Genomic DNA, 25,193 nt, shown 5'->3' on the forward strand with positions numbered 1-25,193 from the left:
TATTCTTGGATTATCGGAAGCTTATTGGTTGATTTAGTCACGTGCCGTTATACATCACTTGGGTTAATATAATACGAGAACAAAGGTGTAGTGTGACATAAGCATAGGAGAACATTTTATGTGGTAAACAGGATGTTGAATGAATGGGATTTTGCAACTTGTGCATTGCTGCACACGAAACATTACGAAATGTAAACACTGATTTCTGTGACGTATGTTACAACATATAGTTCCACAAAATTCGAGACACTGCATCAGCTCATAGAATTCAAAACAAATGAACTAAAATGTAGCAGAGACAAAAATATAACATAAATTATCTGTCATTTTGAAACCAGCATTTTTTGAAACACTTTAACACAATGCGAAAGACACAAACAAATAAAGTCAATAATTTTATCATTGGATGGATGAACAGTATCTTGTGGTACAACAGTGGTCATTTCCCAAGCGTCAATATATGAACCACCTTCAACAGAGATGCGAAAGAAATAAAGAAATAAAGTCATTAATTTTATCACTGGTGGCGTGAACAGATTCTTGCGGAACAACTGTGGTCATTTCCCAAGCGTCGATGTATGATACATAGGGTAGATCAGAAAAATAACTTCGTAGAATTCGATCCGTTCTCATGTAAAGCCACTCGCTCAGAATTACCTCAAAACTTTTTCTAAAACGCACAGCGCCACGTAAAACGACTTTAGTTTGAGGAAGGCGTTTGTGCAAATCAATTATCGCATGTTTTATTCCTGATGCTCGTTGAATTATGACTAAAGGATCATATTGAAGAAAATGTGCACCGATATTAAACACCAAAATAACACTACGATTTGTTGTAATATCTCGTAACGTATCCACAATGTAAGGACGACTTTCTGGGGGACCTGGGTTGTGTAATGGGTTGCCATGTGCCCGGTAATGAAGATGAATGTCAAATTTTTTACTGATAGCATTTCGTCCCATTGACCAAAAACGATTACTGAGTGGTGAGGGTAGGTCTTTAGCTTTCAACAAAGACAGTAAACCACTTGTGTACCATTGTCTCATTGTAGAATCGCCAACAAAATATATTGATTTATGTTGAAGGCATTTCCCGGCCATCTTTGCAGTCTTATGTTTATTGTCACAAAGCAATGAGTTCCATTGGCCAGCGTAGTAATATCCGTTTGGAGAGCAGTAATTTGTTGTACATAGATGTTCTGTTGGATTGTTTGATTCGCATTTTTCATTACTTTTTAAACTGTCATTAATGTTCCCATTCACAAAAATAAGTTTTCCGGAATTATTCATCTCAACTTGAAAGTTAACCCCAGTTTTGTGAAGCGGTTCCGAGCCAAGGTTTTTGTCCGGATGATTTTCAATTTCCATCATGGTTACCACTTTCGGACAAATTGTAGTTGGCTGTGGAGCAACGCATTTCCATATAATCCCTTGTCCAAGTCTGGAGTAGTCACAAACCGGGGACTGATTGCTAAATTTCAGATATAGATTGATAATGAAGAACAAATTTTTCAAAAAAAATTGATCCAACCTAGTGATAGCTAGGCTGCATTGCCTGGGCTGCTAAGCCTGGAAACCTATTGATCCAAATTAAGTACGCTTTAATAATAATAATTTTATTTTTTCCTGTCGTGATAGCAGTGCAATGCGCTGTAAACATGTGCAGTGAACAGACGAGATCCGAACAGCTTTGAACCGTAGGCGGTTATCGAGAAGCTGCCGGGAGAAAGCTGGTTTAAAAATAACATAAAACTGTTAACACACCTTACATTTACGTCACACATCATAGTATTTCCATTGGAAAGAACTGCTTTGAACGGTTTCAGTGAATTTACAAACGTTGCTTTCCTCACTATAAGTTCCACCACCGCCTCGCTTGAGTGAACGAGTTCTATAATTAATTTAAACTTCCCAGGATAGGGAAGAAGTGTTTTCCAACTGTAAGTTCCATTTCTGTGATCATCCAACATCACTGCTATGCCATCCTTGGTGAGAAAACCATTCTCATCAACTCTCAGAAGCCTATGATGTTGCATTGAAAACGCATCTATTTGATTATCGGGTTCAAATACGTGTAAAGAGTTGGACAAATAACAAAATATGTTGTTACAAAAACATACGGAAAGCTCAAATTCATCAATGGGGGGGTTATATTTTTACCTGGCACGAAAATGATCTCCTCCGTGTTTCTTTGCAACTTCCTTAAAGTCTCTTGCTTCAATTAATCCTTCCAACTTCTGTCCAACCGTGTAGTTAACATTACTTGATGTAATGATTACAGATGATTTGGGATCTGTGGTTTGGGAAATGTTTTTCGGCCATTCAACTTCTCCCTGTTCGATTTTATTTAGAAGGTCGTCTACTTCAGGCATGTATTTTCTCCATTCGTATGATCCAAACTTGTTCCAAATATGCTTCTTTCTTGTAAGTGCTCGGGGGAAGTTCCCATTGTAGCTGACTGGCAGATTTACACAGAGATCCAAATACAGCAAAGTACTCATTACAGCCACAACTAAGACTGTGACCAGTCGAAATCTTACAGTTTTTCGTTTCATAATAGTGCTCTCCCTGTAACAGATGGACGGAAAAATGTCAATAGTATTATGTTTGAAGTAGCACCAATTTGTTGCTGCAAGATACAAACATGTACTTCGAATTTGCTTCTCAGCGGTTGTTTCACTCAATAATGTTAAGCCTGATTATAAACAAATCTTTCCAACATGGTAAGCTTGAGACAGGGCCACTGATTCGACCTAACAAGTCTCATCAGTTCAGCTATGGTGTGACTTTCAACGATCTTGTCAGCTAAATAGCCGTAAAAACATTCACATTCTGGTGACAGCCGCCATTACCGATCTGGTACCAAAGCAAGTGTAATCCGTGCGAAACTAGCGAAGGTAGAAACACTGTGACCAAGCTGGTCTAATCCTTATACATAACTTTCCCAACATGCTTATCTGAAAAAGGTTCTTTTTGATAACTGCTAAAGCAAACAACTTAGTATGCTCTACTTTGACTGAAAAGCGAAACGTACACAGAAAATCTTGGGTCCCCATTATGTATTGTACAGTTTCGCACTGCGTTTCGGTGTGTGCCTATTCACGAACTGTGTGTGTGTAGCGCAAAAGAATTTGCCCACTTGTTCCGTTTCATTTTTAAGTTGCACGCTTTGTTATATCACGTATTCTTTTACGCCACGTTCTTTTTCACCTTTTGTTATTCCTCCTATTCATTTAAATGCTTTGTGTTGATTTATCTTTTTATTTACGAAGTGTCTCGAACGCACCAGTCACCGCACGTTGATTTTATATCGCAGCGCTAGCTCCTTTCTCTCACGTGACACGGTTGGGCCAATGACGGGGGAGACAAAAGATAAACCGGGCTAACACGAGACCCTAAGAGAAAATCGCGAGACAGACCGTTTTTGGCAGAGTGTGATTCGTCTGTGGCATTTTTAGAGTTTTTATGAACAAGATTGAATTGAATTGTTTAACCGTTGTGCTGGAACAGGCTTGTGGTTGGCCGTTAATGCAGTAAAGTAATGAATATAAAGAACTACTACAAATTCTAGCCGAAAAGGGGGTTTTACTGCAAAGAGCTATTTCATCACAATGCCTTCAACACAAATCAACGTATTTAGCTGGTGTTTGATTGCATTGGTACCAACACAACTTGTTTTGAATCATTCGACCGAACAATTGGCTCAATGGCTTGGCAATGTGACATACTGACAGGTTGTAACATGCTTTCTAAGAAGGCTGTGAACCGTGACGTCGGGATGTGAACTAGAGATTGTAACAATCTCACCGCAATGTCGTGTATGTTGATTGTAGGTCTTGAACAAGGGATATGCGTATATGCTTGGGGGTTGGAACTGAAGTATTTTGCTGCAGGACCGGGTACATGGTGATACATATTGCCTTTGTTCTTAATTCCAGTGGTATGAAACAGTACGCTGTCACTGATAACATCATCATTATGTAGAGGGATAGGATTTTGTCACACGTTCAGCGCAGAGTTGATATATGTTTGTTGTACGAAGCGAAGGTTATATTGTAATATCTTTTAGTTCCTGTCCGTAATTTTCCCATAGTTATCGTATTCAAGAATTACAACTTTACTGTCCACATCGGATTTACAAATCACTATTTGTTTCGAAGAAGGGAGGGTGGCTAGTTTGAAGAGACCATGTCAAAGTTCTTTGCAGAGTTTTTTTAAATATTGAAAGTTTACCTTATCGCCCAAGTTTCGCAGTTTGCAACCACACACCGTGGTTGTTAGTACAAGCCATTACCACCACCGAATGGGCCAATACCGCTTCGCCAGACATTAACCTGCCGAAACTACGGCATTTATTCAGCCACCTTCCTTCCATGTGGCAATCAATACTTTGGCCAAACGAAAAACAATATATCCACTCGATGGAACGGGCATCGATCCGTTTGAAATCTGAAAGATAATGGAAACACCGACCGAGTTGCGTTACTTCACCACAACAACGTACAACATTAGCACCACCGACATGCCAACACGGCAAAATGTTATCAAGTTGTCTTCACAGAACAGCCCCCAGTCAACCTAATAGACATATTTGAAGACAAACGGTTTCACAAAATCAAGGCAAAAGTCAATATTAATCGCGTTATATTGCCTCATGAAAATTACTTGTAAGGCGGTTATGAACCTTTATTGCGCGTATCAAGAAACGAATGCCGGCATAACGCCACGTTCGCTAGACACGAGAAAGAGACAAGGAAACCTTCGGCACAGCCTACCGGCAAAACACAAGCGCTACACAGCTGCCCTCCCGAAGCGGACATACACTCAATTATTGTCTTTTCGGAGGTCGCCCTCTGCGGAGTGGTTGTGTAGGTTGCGGAAGTCGAGATGAGCTGATTTAAGTCGATCTTTCGTGACTTCTTGTTGTCCTCCACCAATGTCCATAATAAATGTTTTGGACCTTTCGCTACGATTCGGAACATTCCATTGTAAAGTGGAGTCAGCGGTGAGCGGTGTTTGTTGAAGTGCAATCGTCTGGAACGTACGATCTATTGTGACAGTGGATCTATTTGTGATTTGTGGAGGCACAAGATTTCGTACGTGTTCATGCAGATTGGGCAAAATACAGTTCGGTTCACCTTCAGAAGGAGAACCGCTCGTATGACCAAATTCGCCAGGAACCGCCATATGACGTTCGAATGTCCTCTTTCGGTGCAGCTCAAATACCGAGCAGAACCCATGGAAACTGATCGACCCAATTGGGCCTTTGAGAAAGTAACGAAAATGGCGGATTGCCAAATGCAAGGCGAGAAGTTCTCGATCAAACACACTATACCTTACTTCAGAGGGATGGAATCGCTTGCGTAGTCAGGCTGTACAAGCTTGAGGTAGTGGATGGTACAGCAGCGTTGTTTCGGCCAGAGCTAACTCAGCCTTCGTGAATGCTGCCTCTAGTTGGTCATCCCAAAGCAGTTCTTTGGGATTTCCTGATGAAGCATGATAAACGGGTGCCAAGATGGTGGCAGCGTTAGGCACAAAACGGTGAAAAAAATTTAACAAGCCCTCAAACTGCTGCAGCTCCTTGAGTGTTGGTGGGCGAGGAAATTTTGTGATTGCTCGGACCTTCTTATAGGTAGCGGTTTGGCGCCAAGTTTGTCCACTCTGTAGCCAAGAAAATCTATTTGGTTAACCGCGAACTCGCACTTTCCTGGATAAGCCAGGCTCATGTAGGCTGTGAAATAATTTCCTTAGATGCTTGTGATGCTCATCAGATGACCTACTGGCAACCGAAATATAATCGGGACAAAAAAAAATCTAGCAACGCAGAGGTGATGTCATGCTCTCGCATAGCAAGGCAGGACCGTCCCACTGCGCAGGCCCATTATATTTGGCGATCACAGCTCTAATATTCTGATCATAAGGTTCACAGGCTTCGCATCCAAGGCATTGCAGCCAAGCAAAATCTAGCGATTGACATGCAGAGTCCATTAGTCTCTGTAAAGCCTAATCAGCCTTTTTAAGACTTGAATTCTCAAAAACTCAAATAAACCGAAAGGTGTAATTACGGCGGTCTTCGGGATGTCTGCCGGGTCCACTGGAACTTGGCGATATCCTCTCAAAAGGTCGATCGTTGAAAAAACTTGCGCCCCCGCCAAGTACGATGAAAAGTCCTGAATATGTGGCACTGCCTACCTGTCAGGTTGTGAGGTCGCGTTGAGGCGTCGATAGTCGCTACAATGTCTCCCACCGCCTGACGATTTGGCCACCATGTGCAACGGAGACGACCAAGGACTCGCCGCACAATGTCCACATCGAGCATATTGCAAAACTCTCGTTTTGCCAACGGGAGTTTTTCGGGCGGCAATAGGAAATTAAACCTTAGAAAATCCGCACCAAAAAGCGGCCAAAAAACATCTGCTAACACAAATTTCCACTGAAATTTTCCTGCTGACAAATTCAGCGTGAGCAGGCGACTTCCATGGTTGCGGATGTTCGTGCCGTTGGCTGCAACTAAAGTCTTTCCAGGTTTATTCGTGCGCCTTTCTAGTCCGGTTGGAGGCATCGTGCATATCTCATGGTAATCCATTAGACCATCCAGGTCCCCCAGAAAGTCGTCCGTATATTTTCGATAAGTTACAAGATACTACAAAAAATCGTAGTGTTTTTTGGGCTGTCGGTGCATATTTTCTTCCATATGATCCTTTAGTCATAATTCAACGAGCATCTGGCATAAAACATGTGATAATTGATTTGCACAAACGTCTTCCTTATGCCAAAGTCGTTTGACGTGGCGCTGTGCGTTTTTCAGATAGTTTTGAGGTAATTCTGAGCGAGTGGCTTTACATGAGAACGGATCGAATTCTACGAAGTTATTTTTCTGATCTACCCTATGTATCATACATCGACACTTGGGAAATAACCACAGTTGTTCCGCAAGAATCTGTTCACGCCACCAGTGATAAAATTAATGACTTTATTTCTTTCGAATCTCTGTTAAGTAGGTATTCCATCACACAAAATGCTGAACAAGTAACATCCTTATTCTGTGCAAAATACCGTCGATCGTTTTTTATTCGAAAACAAAAACTTATGGTTTACTTGTTCATTTGTCGTGCTGTATTTCTGATTTACTGGTTGTCATTCCAATCCTCCTTTCTGTGACTGAGTTGAATGACGTCAGATATTTGCATTTACAAATCTTCCCGACTTTGTTCTGGTGATCGAAATAGTTCTTCAAACTTTCAGTTGTTCGGTTAGTGATGAGACGTCTGACTGCAATCAAACTCTCAGTAAACATTAAGTTTTTTTGGCCCCATCACGTTGAAACCTTTTCAAAACATGTGTATGAGCGGGGCGCTATGTTTCCTTCATATGAGTCATATTTTAACCACACGCGGTTGATGTATTATGTGCAAAACAAACACTACATAACCTAAACGATTGTCATTCCAGTAAAGACAAGATAACAAAGTGGAAACAAAGTTAAATTTGGGACTGTTTTACTATGTTTCCACGTCGCGATTTGGCTTAGCCCAAAATGTTTGGTCCATGTTTTACGTTTTGGTCCTAAAACGGGTCGTGTTTCCATGTCGCATACGCATTCAAGCGTAACAGTTTTTCGCCCTTCACTGATCGTGTCGCGGGGATTTTGAAAGTGCGAAAACCTGACAAATCGTCTCTATCGGACGCTTGTGTCTCAAAAAAGTTGGATTCGAACTGTGTGGCAGTTGTTTTAGTGTCTTTCCGCACTTTTAATTAGTTTTTTTCCAATTGTGTGCATAGTACAATAACCATGGTTCAACCTTGAAAACAGATTGGCAAAGTTCTTCCAAACAACACAAGAGGTATGTTTAACTTGACTTTTATTACTAATAATAAAAAGAAAAACACTGTCAATCTTACAGATATTTGAGAATTACTGGAGAGAGATGATTACTGCCATGCAAGTGCAAAACTGGACAAAATTATGAATGTTTTACATTGTCCTTTACTTGTTGATTTGTTGAATGAGCAAAGCTTTATTGCAAAAAAAAAATAAACAAAATGGTCAGAACATGTTGTCACAGTCCTTGCTTGTCAGGCCACAACTTCTAATCCTGGTGCTTTTTTAAGAGTGTTTGTGCATCTTCACAAGGGTAATGGAAATGTAGCATGTTCAACAATTTAAATGAACTTTGACTTCCAGAACTATTTTCTAGTTCATTTTCTTGCATAACTAATTAATAAATGTATTTCAACAACAGTTGGTCATTGTGCTAGCTGTGGATCTGGGAAAATGACACAAAAAAATCATTCTATGTGTTTTATCTCCAAAGCTATTAAGTACCTAATCTGATGCAGTTATCTAGAATGTGGAAAAGCTATTGTGTTCACCAATTTGTACTAGCATATAATGCATGAACATGCAAAAACTTTCTTATGGTTACCAATGCATCCACAGCACTCTTGTCCACTTTCTAAGTTAAATTTAACATTTAAAACTGCAGTTCAACATAACATCCATGCATAAAAGGATGAGAAAGGCATATAATCCACTTGCAAAGTAATAAAACGCCCCTTGCTACCCATCAAAAAAGAAATATATTTACAAAAAAAGCGATTAACGGAGGCTGTAAGTAACTGAGGACATTCATTTAAACACCGTTACAAAACGCGCGTTAAATTAATCGAAAAAGCTGCTGTTTACTGCGCAAAAAGCTACTAAACCCTGCAGCAGTCATTACATGGCCGAAAAATTACTTGGCCAAAGTCAGTTAAGGACCACCTATTTTGATGGCCCAAAAATTCAGCCGTTTTGGCCAAGTACTCGGCCTGCGTCATTTGCGTCACTTCCATATTTGGTCACATGGCCCAAATACATGGGCAAAACTCGCGACATGGAAACATAGTATTAGTGTAGCTTTATTTGTTAAGCGGTTTTCCATGTTTGCACAAAAGACAGCGTAGTGACAAAGGTACACAGCGAAACGACATAGGAAACTTTAAATACTTACTACAATATAGTGCGCAGATAATCTTGAGTTAAATTTGTTAGCTTCTCGTTAGAAGTTAATGCAAAAAATTCCTTGGATATAGACTTTATAAGGGATTAACATTTGCACAGATTTTGATGTTACACAGGCTCATTTCACACCAACACACACGTTGCAAAGGAGAAGCGATTGTAGGTGAAGCTTTTCATATAAGAGAGCTGCAGATGGATGTGTACACTCACTGTTTCGACCTGTAAGGTCTCTTCAGTGCAGCTTTTGACAGTGGCACTGTGCTAGCTTTTACACAAGCGGGCACACTAATTTCCACTCAGTGGTACCTTTCAGTCTACTTCGATCCGTTGGGTACCCTATACTGGGTACCAAACGAAAGAGATGAACCCCTGAGAAGCGCACTATGGCCAAACGGATCTGCTTGGTAACCGATAGTGCTGAGGCAAAATCACCAATGCAACATTGCACAGGTGGAAACAGTGCGTGTACACACCCTGTCTGCAGCTTAACAATAATATGGCTTTTGCATTGTAAATAACTCGAAGTGTCTCTGAGATATTTAACAGTGTCTCGATGGCCTGAGCGGTAATTGAGTCTCTTCGATTGTTAAACCTGCTTCTGCCCCTTTCTATAAAGCACCCAGAACCAAGATCTCTTCCCGAATAATTGTATTCATTTCTGTTATCTTCTTCATTACGACGGTACATTACAACTTTCAATAAAACGTTGATAGAATGTCAGCAAATAGAATATAATCGAGCCCGATGCAAAGAAGTGAATTAACAGGCGCACATGACTATTTATACTTGGATTATCGGAAGCTAATTGGTTGGTTTAGTCACGTGCCGTTATACATCACTTGGGTTAATATAATACGAGAACAAAGGTGTAGTGTGATATAAGCATAGGAGAACATTTTATGTGGTAAACAGGATGTTGAATGAATGGGATTTTGCAACTTGTGCATTGCTGCACACGAAACATTACGAAATGTAAACATTGATTTCTGTGACGTATGTTACAACATATAGTTCCACAAAAATCGAGACACAGTATCAGCTCATTGAATTCAAAACAAATGAACTAAAATGTAGCAGAGACAAAAATATAACATAAATTGTCTGTCATTTTGAAACCAGCATTTTTTGAAACACTTTAACACAAATGCGAAAGACACAAAGAAATAAAGTCAATAATTTTATCATTGGATGGATGAACAGTATCTTGTGGTACAACAGTGGTCATTTCCCAAGCGTCAATATATGAACCACCTTCAACAGAGATGCGAAAGAAATAAAGAAATAAAGTCATTAATTTTATCACTGGTGGCGTGAACAGATTCTTGCGGAACAACTGTGGTCATTTCCCAAGCGTCGATGTATGATACATAGGGTAGATCAGAAAAATAACTTCGTAGAATTCGATCCGTTCTCATGTAAAGCCACTCGCTCAGAATTACCTCAAAACTTTTTCTAAAACGCACAGCGCCACGTAAAACGACTTTAGTTTGAGGAAGGCGTTTGTGCAAATCAATTATCGCATGTTTTATTCCTGATGCTCGTTGAATTATGACTAAAGGATTATATTGAAGAAAATGTGCACCGATATTAAACACCAAAATAACACTACGATTTGTTGTAATATCTCGTAACGTATCCACAATGTAAGGACGACTTTCTGGGGGACCTGGGTTGTGTAATGGGTTGCCATGTGCCCGGTAATGAAGATGAATGTCAAATTTTTTACTGATAGCATTTCGTCCCATTGACCAAAAACGATTACTGAGTGGTGAGGGTAGGTCTTTAGCTTGCAACAAAGACAGTAAACCACTTGTGTACCATTGTCTCATTGTAGAATCGCCAACAAAATATATTGATTTATGTTGAAGGCATTTCCCGGCCGTCTTTGCAGTCTTATGTTTATTGTCACAAAGCAATGAGTTCCATTGCCCAGCGTAGTAATATCCGTTTGGAGAGCAGTAATTTGTTGTACAAACATGTTCTGTTGGATTGTTTGTTTCGCATTTTTCATTACTTTTTAAACTGTCATTAATGTTCCCATTCACAAAAATAAGTTTTCCGGAATTATTCATCTCAACTTGAAAGTTAACCCCAGTTTTGTGAAGCGGTTCCGAGCCAAGGTTTTTGTCCGGATGATTTTCAATTTCCATCATGGGAACCACTTTCGGACAAATTGTAGTAGGCTGTGGAGCAACGCATTTCCATATAATCCCTTGTCCAAGTCTGGAGTAGTCACAAACCGGGGACTGATTGCTAAATTTCAGATATAGATTGATAATGAAGAACAAATTTTTCAAAAAAAATTGATCCAACCTAGTGATAGCTAGGCTGCATTGCCTGGGCTGCTAAGCCTGGAAACCTATTGATCCAAATTAAGTACGCTTTAATAATAATAATTTTATTTTTTCCTGTCGTGATAGCAGTGTAATGCGCTGTAAACATGTGCAGTGAACAGACGAGATCCGAACAGCTTTGAACCGTAGGCGGTTATCGAGAAGCTGCCGGGAGAAAGCTGGTTTAAAAATAACATAAAACTGTTAACACACCTTACATTTACGTCACACATCATAGTATTTCCATTGGAAAGAACTGCTTTGAACGGTTTCAGTGAATTTACAAACGTTGCTTTCCTCACTATAAGTTCCACCACCGCCTCGCTTGAGTGAACGAGTTCTATAATTAATTTAAACTTCCCAGGATAGGGAAGAAGTGTTTTCCAACTGTAAGTTCCATTTCTGTGATCATCCAACATCACTGCTACTGTGACCAGTCGAAATCTTACAGTTTTTCGTTTCATAATAGTGCTCTCCCTGTAACAGATGGACGGAAAAATGTGAATAGTATTATGTTTGAAGTAGCACCAATTTGTTGCTGCAAGACACAAACATGTACTTCGAATTTGCCTCTTAGCGGTTGTTTCACTCAAAAATGTTAAGCCTGACTTTAAACAAATCTTTCCAACATGGTAAGCTGGAGACAGGGCCACTGATTCGACCTAACAAGTCTCATCAGTTCAGCTATGGTGTGACTTTCAACGATCTTGTCAGCTAAATAGCCGTAAAACATTCACATTCTGGTGACAGCCGCCATTACCGATCTGGTACCAAAGCAAGTGAAATCCGTGCGAAACTAGCGAAGGTAGAAACACTGTGACCAAGCTGGTCTAATCCTTATACATAACTTTCCCAACATGCTTATCTGAAAAAGGTTCTTTTTGATAACTGCTAAAGCAAACAACTTAGTATGCTCTACTTTGACTGAAAAGCGAAACGTACACAGAAAATCTTGGGTCCCCATTATGTATTGTACAGTTTCGCACTGCGTTTCGGTGTGTGCCTATTCACGAACTGTGTGTGTGTAGCACAAAAGAATTTGCCCACTTGTTCCGTTTCATTTTTAAGTTGCACGCTTTGTTATATCACGTATTCTTTTACGCCACGTTCTTTTTCACCTTTTGTTATTCCTCCTATTCATTTAAATGCTTTGTGTTGATTTATCTTTTTATTTACGAAGTGTCTCGAACGCACCAGTCACCGCACGTTGATTTTATATCGCAGCGCTAGCTCCCTTTCTCTCACGTGACACGGTTGGGCCAATGACGGGGGAGACAAAAGATAAACCGGGCTAACACGAGACCCTAAGAGAAAATCGCGAGACAGACCGTTTTTGGCAGAGTGTGATTCGTCTGTGGCATTTTTAGAGTTTTTATGAACAAGATTGAATTGAATTGTTTAACCGTTGTGCTGGAACAGGCTTGTGGTTGGCCGTTAATGCAGTAAAGTAATGAATATAGAGAACTACTACAAATTCTAGCCGAAAAGGGGGTTTTACTACAAAGAGCTATTTCATCACAATGCCTTCAACACAAATCAACGTATTTAGCTGGTGTTTGATTGCATTGGTAACAACACAACTTGTTTTGAATCATTCGACCGAACAATTGGCTCAATGGCTTGGCAATGTGACATACTGACAGGTTGTAACATGCTTTCTAAGAAGGCTGTGAACCGTGACGTCGGGATGTGAACTAGAGATTGTAACAACCTCACCGCAATGTCGTGTTTGTTGATTGTAGGTCTTGAACAAGGGATATGCGTATATGCTTGGGTGTTGGAACTGAAGTATTTTGCTGCAGGACCGGGTACATGGTGATACATATTGCCTTTGTTCTTAATTCCAGTGGTATGAAACAGTACGCTGTCACTGATAACACCATCATTATGTAGAGGGATAGGATTTTGTCACACGTTCAGCGCAGAGTTGATATATGTTTGTTGTACGAAGCGAAGGTTATATTGTAATATCTTTTAGTTCCTGTCCGTAATTTTCCCATAGTTATCGTATTCAAGAATTACAACTTTACCGTCCACATCGGATTTACAAATCACTATTTGTTTCGAAGTAGGGATAGTGGCTAGTTTGAAGAGACCATGTCAAAGTTCTTTGCAGAGTTTTTTTAAATATTGAAGGTTTACCTTATCGCCCAAGTTTCGCAGTTTGCAACCACACACCGTGGTTGTTAGTACAAGCCATTACCACCACCGAATGGGCCAATACCACTTCGCCAGACATTAACTTGCCGAAACTACGGTATTAATGCAGCCACCTGCCTTCCATGTGGTAATCAATACTTTGGCCAAACGAAAAACAATATATCCACTCGATGGAACGGGCATCGATCCGTTTGGAAATCTGAAAGGTAATGGTTACACCGACCGAGTTGCGTCACTTCCCCACAACAATGTACAGCGTTAGCACCACCGACATGCCAAAATGGCAAAATGTTATCAAGTTGTCTTCACAGAACAGCCCCCAGTCAACCTATTAGACACATTTGAAGACAAATGGTTTCACAAAATCAAGGCAAAAATCAACATTATTCGCCTTATATTGCCTCATAAAAAGTACGTGTAAGGCGGTTGTTAACGTTTATTGCGCGTGTCAAGAAACGCATGCCGGCATAACGCCATGTTCACTAGACACGAGAAAGGGACAATGAAACCTTCGGCACAGCCTACCGGCAAAACACAAGCGTAACACAGCCGCCCTCCAGAAGCGGACATCTACTCAATTATTGTCTTTTCGGAGGTCGCCCTCTGCGGGGTGGTTGTACAGGTTGCGGAAGTCGAGATGAGCTGGTTTAAGTCGATCTTTCGTGACTTCTTGTTGTCGTCCACTAATGTCCAAAGTAAATGTGCTGAACCTTTCCCCACGATTCGGAACAGTCCATTGTAAAGTGGAGTAAGCGGTGAGCGGTGTTTGTCGACGCGCAATCGTCTGGAACGTAGGATCTATTGTAACAGTGGCGTCACATTTGTGGAGGCACAAGGTTTCGTACGTGTTCATGCAGACCGGGCAAAATACAGTTCGGTTCAGCTTCGGAAGGAGAACCGCTCTGATGAACAAATTCGCCAGGAACCGCCATATGACGTTCGAATGTCCTCTTTCGGTGCAGGTCAAATACCGAGCAGAACCTATGGTAACTGATCGACTGAATTGAGCCTTTGAAAAAGTAACGAAAATGACAGATTGCCAAATACAAGGCGAGTAGTTCTCGATCAAACACATTATAACTTACTTCAAGGGGATGGAATCGCTTGCTAAAGAAAGCCAACGGACGCCAAGTTCCTTCAATTAGCTGTTGCAGAACACCACCAATAGTCTTGTCTGATGCATCCGTAGTCAGGCTGTAGAAGCTTGAGGTAGTGGATGGTACAGCAGCGTTGTTTCGGCCAGAGCTAACTTGGCCGTCGTGAATGCTGCCTCTAGTTGGTCATCCCAAAGCAGTTCTTTGGGATTTCCTTATGAAGCACGATAAACGGGTGCCAAGATGGTGGCAGCGTTAGGCACAAAACGGTGACAAAAATTTAACAAGCCCTAAAACTGCTGCAGCTCCTTGAGTGTTGATGGGCGAGGAAATTTTGTGATTGCTTGGACCTTCTCAGGTAGCGGCTTGGCGCCAAGTTTGTCCACTCTGCAGCCAAGAAAATCTAGTTGGTTAACCGCGAACTCGCACTTTCCTGGATAAGCCGGTCTCAGGCTGTGAAATGATTTCCTTAAGTGCTTGTGATGCTCATCAGATGACCTACTGGCAACCGAAATATCATCGAGATAAAAAAAAATCTAGCAACGCAGAGGTGATATCATGCTTTCGCATAGCAAGGCAGGATCGCCCCACTGCGCAGGCCCTTAATATTTGGCGATCACAGCTCCAATATTCTGATCATAAGGTTCACAGGCTTCACAACCAAGGCATTGCAGCCAATCAAAATCTAGCGTTTGACATGCAGAGTCCATTAGTCTCTAGAAAACCTAAGCAGCGTTTTTAAGGCCTGAATTCTCCAAAACTCAAATAAACCGAACGGTGTAATTAAGGCGGTCTTCGGGATGTCTGCCGGGTCCACTGGAACTTGGCGATATTCTCTCACAAGGTCGATCTTCAAAAAAACTTGCGTCCCCGCCAAGTACGATGAAGAGTCCTGAATATGTGGCACTGCCTACCTGTCAGGTTGTAAGGTCGCGTTGAGGCGTCGATAGTCGCTACAATGTCTCCCACCGCCTGACGACTTGGCCACCATGTGCAACGGAGACGGCCATGGACTCGCCGCACAATGTCCATATCGAGCATAATGCGAAACTCTCGTTTCGCTAACGGGAGTTTTTCGGGCGGCAACAGGGAACTATGCCTCAGAAAATCCGCAACCAAAAGCGTGTCATATGCAATTTAACAGAGATTCGAAAAAAACAAAGTCATCAATTTTAATTTCCACTGAAATTTACCTGCTGACAAATTCAGTGTGAGCAGGCGAGTTCCATGGTTGCGGATGTTCGTGCCGTTGGCTGCAACTAAAGTCTTTCCACATTTATTCGTTTCTAGTCCGGTTGAAGGCATCGTGCATATCTCATGGTAATCCATTATACAATCCAGGTCCCCCAGACAGTCGTGCGTATATTTTCGATAAGCCACAAGATACTACAACAATCGTATTGTTTTTTTGGGCTATCGGTCCACATTTTCTGGAATATGATCCTTTAGTCATAATTCAACGAGCATCTGGAATAAAACATGCGATAATTGATTTGCACAAACGTCTTCCTCAAACTAAAGTTGTTTTACCGTTTGTATCATACATTGACGCTTGGGAAATGACCACAGTTGTTCCGCAAGAATCCGTGCACGCCACCAGTGATAAAATTAATGACTTTATTTCTTTCGAATCTCTGTTAAAGTGCATATGACACGTAAAAATAAAACAGGTTAATAATCAAACTAAGAGATGTTTATAACTTTAGAACATTTTTGGCGAAAAAAGTAGCTTGATACGGCGACTGGTTTCTGAGATACAGCTGATCAAAGTCGCACTTTTGCCTCTGCGAACGAAATCGTGCGAAACACAAGGCGCTTCGGTCGTGCGCGAGTGCTGGCAGCAAGCCTTATGCGTAGGAATGAAAAGATAGTAAAACTGGTTTAAGCATAATATTGCATTAAACAGGGGACAAAATGTGAACAAGTGCAATAAACGGATTTTGATGTTAATTTAAGCTGAAGACAGATGGCCGCTGTTCGACCTATTATGTCTTATTTAGTAGTGTAATAATAAAACAGTTACTGGAGCGGGGTGTTCTTGTTGTTGCAGCATTTATGATCGCTAACGTGATACATGAACTTTTGAAAACACGACAGAGACAAACCGTTAGTTTAGCATTGTCGTTTTGTCCACTCACAGTTATGTCGTTTCTGCTATACCCTATGGTCTTTCGTTAATTAGGGACAAATAAGCCTTTGATTCGTGGCGTCGCAATGACAAATTTGTGTGTGATGCAAAAGCCTGTCCTGGCCTTCAAGGCAACGTAATCTGTGGATTCTCGTCTGTTTGAAACTATTCGAAATCTGCAAAAAATGCGCCTTTTCCTATCTAAACAATGCATTTTTTCGACGCAAGCGCCTTGTGTGATGTCCTTTTCTCCTTAGCGCAAAAGGTTTACGATTTTTGGTTGCCGTTACTATTCGTGCAGTTTTCTACATTTTTTAGTTGACATAGAACCGTAAAACTTTGCATATATGTTTGTTGTAGATGTACCTTTAGTTTCACGCTAAAGTTGTCATGGCCGTGTCAAATGCACTTTAAGGTGGTATTCCATCACACAAAATGCTGAACAAGCAACATGCTTATTCTGTGCAAAATACCGTTGATCGTTTTTTATCCGAAAAACAAAAACTTATGGTGTACTTGTTCATTTGTCGTGTTGTATATCTAATTTACTGGTTGTCATTCGAATCCTCCTTTCTGTGTCTAAGTTGAATGACATCAGATATTTGAATTTACAAATCTTTCCGACTTTGTTCTGGGTATCGAAATAGTTCTTCAAACTTTCAGTTGTTCGGTTAGTGATGAGACGTCTGACTGCAATCAAACTCTCAGTAAACATTAAGTTTTTTTGGCCACATCACGTTGATACCTTTTTGAAAAAGGTGTATGAGCGGGACGCTATGTTTCCTCCATATGAGTCATATTTTAACCACACGCGGTTGATGTATTATGTGCAAAACAAACACTACATAACCTAAACGATTGTCATTCCAGTAAAGACAAGATAGCGAAGTGAAAACAAAGTTGAATTTGGGAGTGTTAGTGCAGCTTCCTTTTTTAAGTGGTTTTCCATGTTTGCACAAAAGACAGCGTAGTGACAAAGGTACACAGCGAAACGACATGGGAAACTTATGAACTTACTAAAATATGGTGTGCTGGTAGGCCTTGAATTAAATTTGTTAGCTTCTCGTTAGAAGTTATTGCAAAAAAAGGGATTAACACTTGCACAGATTTTGAATTGACACAGGCTCTTTTCACACCAACACACACGTTGCAATGGAAAAGCAATTGTAGCTGAAGCTTTTCATATAGGAGAGCTACAGATGGGTGTGTACACTCACTGTTTCGACCTGTAAGGTGTCTTCAGTGCAGCTGTTGACAGTGGCACTGTGCTAGCTTTTACACAAGCGGGCACACTAATTTCCATTTACGTCGATCCGTTGGGTACCCTATACTGAGTACCAAACAACAGTAGGTGTAAACACCTGTCTGCATCACTCCAATATTATGGCTTTTACATATAGTTCCATAAAAATCGAGACACTGTATCAGCACATTGAATTCAAATCATATGAACTAAAATGTAGCAGAGACAAATGTATGACATAAATTGTCTCTCATTTTGAAACGAGCATTTTTTGAAACACTCTAACACAAATGCGAAAGACACAAAGAAATAAAGTCAATAATTTCATCATAGGATGGATGAACAGTATCTTGTGGTACTACAGTGGTCATTTCCCAAGTGTCAATATATGAACCACCTTCAACAGAGATGCGAAAGAAATAAAGAAATAAAGTCATTAATTTTATCACTGGTGGCGTGAACAGATTCTTGCGGAACAACTGTGGTCATTTCCCATGTGTCGATGTATGATACATAGGGTAGATCAGAAAAATAGCTTCGTAGAATTCGATCCGTTCTCATGTAAAGCCACTCGCTCAGAATTACCGCAAAACTTTTTCTGAAACGCACAGCGCCACGTAAAACGACTTTAGTTTGAGGAAGGCGTTTGTGCAAATCAATTATCGCATGCTTTATTCCTGATGCTCGTTGAATTATGACTAAAGGATCATATTGAAGAAAATGTGCACCGATATTAAACACCAACATAACACTACGATTTGTTGTAATATCTCGTAACGTATCCACAATGTAAGGACGACTTTCTGGGGGACCTGGGTTGTGTAATGGGTTGCCATGTGCCCGGTAATGAAGATGAATGTCAAATTTTTTACTGATAGCATTTCGTCCCATTGACCAAAAACGATTACTGAGTGGTGAGGGTAGGTCTTTAGCTTGCAACAAAGACAGTAAACCACTTGTGTACCATTGTCTCATTGTAGAATCGCCAACAAAATATATTGATTTATGTTGAAGGCATTTCCCGGCCATCTTTGCAGTCTTATGTTTATTGTCACAAAGCAATGAGTTCCATTGGCCAGCGTAGTAATATCCGTTTGGAGAGCAGTAATTTGTTGTACATAGATGTTCTGTTGGATTGTTTGATTCGCATTTTTCATTACTTTTTAAACTGTCATTAATGTTCCCATTCACAAAAATAAGTTTTCCGGAATTATTCATCTCGACTTGAAAGTTAACCCCAGTTTTGTGAAGCGGTTCCGAGCCAAGGTTTTTGTCCGGATGATTTTCAATTTCCATCATGGTTACCACTTTCGGACAAATTGTAGTAGGCTGTGGAGCAACGCATTTCCATATAATCCCTTGTCCAAGTCTGGAGTAGTCACAAACCGGGGACTGATTGCTAAATTTCAGATATAGATTGATAATGAAGAACAAATTTTTCAAAAAAAATTGATCCAACCTAGTGATAGCTAGGCTGCATTGCCTGGGCTGCTAAGCCTGGAAACCTATTGATCCAAATTAAGTACGCTTTAATAATAATAATTTTATTTTTTCCTGTCGTGATAGCAGTGTAATGCGCTGTAAACATGTGCAGTGAACTGACAAGATCCGAACAGCTTTGAACCGTAGGCGGTTATCGAGAAGCTGCCGGGAGAAAGCTGGTTTAAAAATAACATAAAACTGTTAACACACCTTACATTTACGTCACACATCATAGTATTTCCATTGGAAAGAACTGCTTTGAACGGTTTCAGTGAATTTAGAAACGTTGCTTTCCTCACTATAAGTTCCACCACCGCCTCGCTTGAGTGAACGAGTTCTATAATTAATTTGAACTTCCCAGGATAGGGAAGAAGTGTTTTCCAACTGTAAGTTCCATTTCTGTGATCATCCAACATCACTGCTATGCCATCCTTGGTGAGAAAACCATTCTCATCAACTCTCAGAAGCCTATGATGTTGCATTGAAAACGCATCTATTTGATTATCGGGTTCAAATACGTGTAAAGAGTTGGACAAATAACAAAATATGTTGTTACAAAAACATACGGAAAGCTCAAATTCATCAATGGGGGGGTTATATTTTTACCTGGCACGAAAATGATCTCCTCCGTGTTTCTTTGCAACTTCCTTAAAGTCTCTTGCTTCAATTAATCCTTCCAACTTCTGTCCAACCGTGTAGTTAACATTACTTGATGTAATGATTACAGATGATTTGGGATCTGTGGTTTGGGAAATGTTTTTCGGCCATTCAACTTCTCCCTGTTCGATTTTATTTAGAAGGTCGTCTACTTCAGGCATGTATTTTCTCCATTCGTATGATCCAAACTTGTTCCAAATATCTTTCTTTCTTGTAAGTGCTCGGGGGAAGTTCCCATTGTAGCTGACTGGCAGATTTACACAGAGATCCAAATACAGCAAAGTACTCATTACAGCCACAACTAAGACTGTGACCAGTCGAAATCTTACAGTTTTTCGTTTCATAATAGTGCTCTCCCTGTAACAGATGGACGGAAAAATGTGAATAGTATTATGTTTGAAGTAGCACCAATTTGTTGCTGCAAGACACAAACATGTATTTCGAATTTGCCTCTTAGCGGTTGTTTCACTCAAAAATGTTAAGTCTGACTTTAAACAAATCTTTCCAACATGGTAAGCTTGAGACAGGGCCACTGATTCGACCTAACAAGTCTCATCAGTTCAGCTATGATGTGACTTTCAACGATCTTGTCAGCTAAATAGCCGTAAAGACATTCACATTCTGGTGACAGCCGCCATTACCGATCTGGTACCAAAGCAAGTGTAATCCGTGCGAAACTAGCGAAGGTAGAAACACTGTGACCAAGCTAGTCTAATCCTTATACATAACTTTCCCAACATGCTTATCTGAAAAAGGTTCTTTTCGATAACTGCTAAAGCAAACAACTTAGTATGCTCTACTTTCACTGAAAAGCGAAACGTACACAGAAAATCTTGGGTCCCCATTATGTATTGTACAGTTTCGCACTGCGTTTCGGTGTGTGCCTATTCACGAACTGTGTGTGTGTAGCGCAAAAGAATTTGCCCACTTGTTCCGTTTCATTTTTAAGTTGCACGCTTTGTTATATCACGTATTCTTTTATGCCACGTTCTTTTTCACCTTTTGTTATTCCTCCTATTCATTTAAATGCTTGTGTTGATTTATCTTTTTATTTACGAAGTGTCTCGAACGCACCAGTCACCGCACGTTGATTTTATATCGCAGCGCTAGCTCCCTTTCTCTCACGTGACACGGTTGGGCCAATGACGGGGGAGACAAAAGATAAACCGGGCTAACACGAGACCCTAAGAGAAAATCGCGAGACAGACTGTTTTTGGCAGAGTGTGATTCGTCTGTGGCATTTTTAGAGTTTTTATGAACAAGATTGAATTTAATTGTTTAACCGTTGTGCTGGAACAGGCTTGTGGTTGGCCGTTAATGCAGTAAAGTAATGAATATAGAGAACTACTACAAATTCTAGCCGAAAAGGGGTTTTACTACAAAGAGCTATTTCATCACAATGCCTTCAACACAAATCAACATATTTAGCTGGTGTTTGATTGCATTGGTACCAACACAACTTGTTTTGAATCATTCGACCGAACAATTGGCTCAATGGCTTGGCAATGTGACATACTGACAGGTTGTAACATGCTTTCTAAGAAGGCTGTGAACCGTGACGTCGGGATGTGAACTAGAGATTGTAACAATCTCACCGCAATGTCGTGTATGTTGATTGTAGGTCTTGAACAAGGGATATGCGTATATGCTTGGGTGTTGGAACTGAAGTATTTTGCTGCAGGACCGGGTACATGGTGATACATATTGCCTTTGTTCTTAATTCCAGTGGTATGAAACAGTACGCTGTCACTGATAACACCATCATTATGTAGAGGGATAGGATTTTTTCACACGTTCAGCGCAGAGTTGATATATGTTTGTTGTACGAAGCGAAGGTTATATTGTAATATCTTTTAGTTCCTGTCCGTAATTTTCCCATAGTTATCGTATTCAAGAATTACAACTTTACCGTCCACATCGGATTTACAAATCACTATTTGTTTCGAAGAAGGGAGGGTGGCTAGTTTGAAGAGACCATGTCAAAGTTCTTTGCAGAGTTTTTTTTAATATTGAAAGTTTACCTTATCGCCCAAGTTTCGCAGTTTGCAACCACACACCGTGGTTGTTAGTACAAGCCATTACCACCACCGAATGGGCTAATACCGCTTCGCCAGACATTAACCTGGCGAAACTACGGCATTTATTCAGCCACCTGCCTTCCATGTGGTAATCAATACTTTGGCCAAACGAAAAACAATATATCCACTCGATGGAAGGGGCATCGATCCGTTTGAAATCTGAAAGATAATGGAAACACCGACCGAGTTGCGTTACTTCACCACAACAATGTACAACATTAGCACCACCGACATGCCAACATGGCAAAATGTTATCAAGTTGTCTTCACAGAACAGCCCCCAGTCAACCTAATAGACATATTTGAAGACAAACGGTTTCACAAAATCAAGGCAAAAGTCAATATTAATCGCGTTATATTGCCTCATGAAAAGTACGTGTAAGGCGGTTGTGAACCTTTATTGCGCGTGTCAAGAAACGCATGCCGGCATAACGCCACGTTCGCAAGACACGAGAAAGAGACAAGGAAACCTTCGGCACAGCCTACCGGCAAAACACAAGCGCTACACAGCTGCCCTCCCGAAGCGGACATACACTCAATTATTGTCTTTTCGGAGGTCGCCCTCTGCGGAGTGGTTGTACAGGTTGCGGAAGTCGAGATGAGCTGATTTAAGTCGATCTTTCGTGACTTCTTGTTGTCCTCCACCAATGTCCAAAATAAATGTTTTGGACCTTTCGCTACGATTCGGAACATTCCATTGTAAAGTGGAGTCAGCGGTGAGCGGTGTTTGTTGAAGTGCAATCGTCTGGAACGTACGATCTATTGTGACAGTGGATCTATTTGTGATTTGTGGAGGCACAAGATTTCGTACGTGTTCATGCAGACCGGGCAAAATACAGTTCGGTTCAGCTTCGGAAGGAGAACCGCTCGTATGACCAAATTCGCCAGGAACCGGCATATGACGTTCGAATGTCCTCTTTCGGTGCAGCTCAAATACCGAGCAGAACCCATGGTAACTGATCGACCCAATTGGGCCTTTGAGAAAGTAACGAAAATGGCGGATTGCCAAATGCAAGGCGAGAAATTCTCGATCAAACACACTATACCTTACTTCAGAGGGATGGAATCGCTTGCGTAGTCAGGCTGTACAAGCTTGAGGTAGTGGATGGTACAGCAGCGTTGTTTCGGCCAGAGCTAACTCAGCCTTCGTGAATGCTGCCTCTAGTTGGTCATCCCAAAGCAGTTCTTTGGGATTTCCTGATGAAGCATGATAAACGGGTGCCAAGATGGTGGCAGCGTTAGGCACAAAACGGTGATAAAAATTTAACAAGCCCTCAAACTGCTGCAGCTCCTTGAGTGTTGATGGGCGAGGAAATATTGTGATTGCTTGGACCTTCTTATAGGTAGCGGTTTGACGCCATGTTTGTCCACTCTGCAGCCAAAAAAATCTATTTAACCGCAAACTCGCACTTTCCTGGATAAGCCAGGCTCATGTAGGCTGTGAAATAATTTCCTTAGATGCTTGTGATGCTCATCAGATGACCTACTGGCAACCGAAATATAATCGGGACAAAAAAAAATCTAGCAACGTAGAGGTGATGTCATGCTCTCGCATAGCAAGGCAGGATCGTCCCACTGCGCAGGCCCATTGTATTTGGCGATCACAGCTCTAATATTCTGATCATAAGGTTCACAGGCTTCGCATCCAAGGCATTGCAGCCAAGCAAAATCTAGCGATTGACATGCAGAGTCCATTAGTCTCTGTAAAGCCTAATCAGCCTTTTTAAGGCTTGAATTCTCAAAAACTCAAATAAACCGAAAGGTGTAATTACGGCGGTCTTCGGGATGTCTGCCGGGTCCACTGGAACTTGGCGATATCCTCTCAAAAGGTCGATCGTTGAAAAAACTTGCGCCCCCGCCAAGTATGATGAAAAGTCCTGAATATGTGGCACTGCCTACCTGTCGGGTTGTGAGGTCGCGTTGAGGCGTCGATAGTCGCTACAATGTCTCCCACCGCCTGACGATTTGGCCACCATGTGCAACGGAGACGACCAAGGACTCGCCGCACAATGTCCACATCGAGCATATTGCAAAACTCTCGTTTTGCCAACGGGAGTTTTTCGGGCGGCAATAGGAAATTAAACCTGAGAAAATCCGCACCAAAAAGCGGCCAAAAAACATCTGCTTACACAAATTTCCACTGAAATTTTCCTGCTGACAAATTCAGTGTGAGCAGGCGACTTCCATGGTTGCGGATGTTCGTGCCGTTGGCTGCAACTAAAGTCTTTCCAGGTTTATTCGTGCGCCTTTCTAGTTCGGTTGGAGGCATCGTGCATATCTCATGGTAATCCATTATACCATCCAGGTCCCCCAGAAAGTAGTCCGTATATTTTCGATAAGCCACAAGATACTACAACAAATCGTATTGTTTTTTTGGGCTATCGGTGCATATTTTCTTCAATATGATCCTTTAGTCATAATTCAACGAGCATCTGGCATAAAACATGTGATAATTGATTTGCACAAACGTCTTCCTTATGCCAAAGTCGTTTGACGTGGCGCTGTGCGTTTTTGAGATAGTTTTGAGGTAATTCTGAGCGAGTGGCTTTACATGAGAACGGATCGAATTCTACGAAGTTATTTTTCTGATCTACCCTATGTATCATACATCGACACTTGGGAAATAACCACAGTTGTTCCGCAAGAATCTGTTCACGCCACCAGTGATAAAATTAATGACTTTATTTCTTTCGAATCTCTGTTAAGTAGGTATCCCATCACACAAAATGCTGAACAAGTAACATCCTTATTCTGTGCAAAATACCGTCGATCGTTTTTTATTTGAAAACAAAAACTTATGGTGTACTTGTTCATTTGTCGTGCTGTATTTCTGATTTACTGGTTGTCATTCCAATCCTCCTTTCTGTGACTGAGTTGAATGACGTCAGATATTTGCATTTACAAATCTTCCCGACTTTGTTCTGGGGATCGAAATAGTTCTTCAAGCTTTCAGTTGTTCGGTTAGTGATGAGACGTCTGACTGCAATCAAACTCTCAGTAAACATTAAGTTTTTT

At 41.0% G+C, this 25,193-nt stretch overlaps 3 protein-coding genes across 3 annotated transcripts; all 3 read right to left on the reverse strand.

Annotated features, from left to right (window-relative positions):
* Positions 1-318: 318 nt before the first annotated feature.
* LOC145906926 (NXPE family member 3-like) lies at positions 319-2,555 on the reverse strand. The gene is made up of 3 exons (XM_082994384.1): positions 2,161-2,555; positions 1,765-2,022; positions 319-1,471 (listed from the first exon to the last, which is right to left on the reverse strand). The coding sequence occupies exons 1-3, from the start codon at positions 2,553-2,555 to the stop codon at positions 472-474; spliced, it is 1,653 nt and encodes a 550-aa protein (XP_082850510.1). The 3' UTR covers positions 319-471.
* Positions 2,556-9,686: 7,131 nt separating this feature from the next.
* Positions 9,687-11,801, reverse strand: LOC145906927 (NXPE family member 3-like). Its single transcript, XM_082994385.1, has 2 exons — positions 11,551-11,801; positions 9,687-11,257 (listed from the first exon to the last, which is right to left on the reverse strand). Exons 1-2 carry the CDS (start codon positions 11,799-11,801, stop codon positions 10,258-10,260), a joined length of 1,251 nt encoding a protein of 416 aa, XP_082850511.1. The 3' UTR covers positions 9,687-10,257.
* A 6,560-nt stretch (positions 11,802-18,361) lies between these two features.
* Positions 18,362-20,443, reverse strand: LOC145906928 (NXPE family member 3-like). Its single transcript, XM_082994386.1, has 3 exons — positions 20,051-20,443; positions 19,655-19,912; positions 18,362-19,361 (listed from the first exon to the last, which is right to left on the reverse strand). The coding sequence occupies exons 1-3, from the start codon at positions 20,389-20,391 to the stop codon at positions 18,362-18,364; spliced, it is 1,599 nt and encodes a 532-aa protein (XP_082850512.1). The 5' UTR covers positions 20,392-20,443.
* Positions 20,444-25,193: the final 4,750 nt, after the last annotated feature.

The sequence above is a fragment of the Ascidia mentula genome, chromosome 6 (genome assembly GCF_947561715.1).
Source record: "Ascidia mentula chromosome 6, kaAscMent1.1, whole genome shotgun sequence".
NCBI classification, from domain to species: domain Eukaryota; kingdom Metazoa; phylum Chordata; class Ascidiacea; order Phlebobranchia; family Ascidiidae; genus Ascidia; species Ascidia mentula.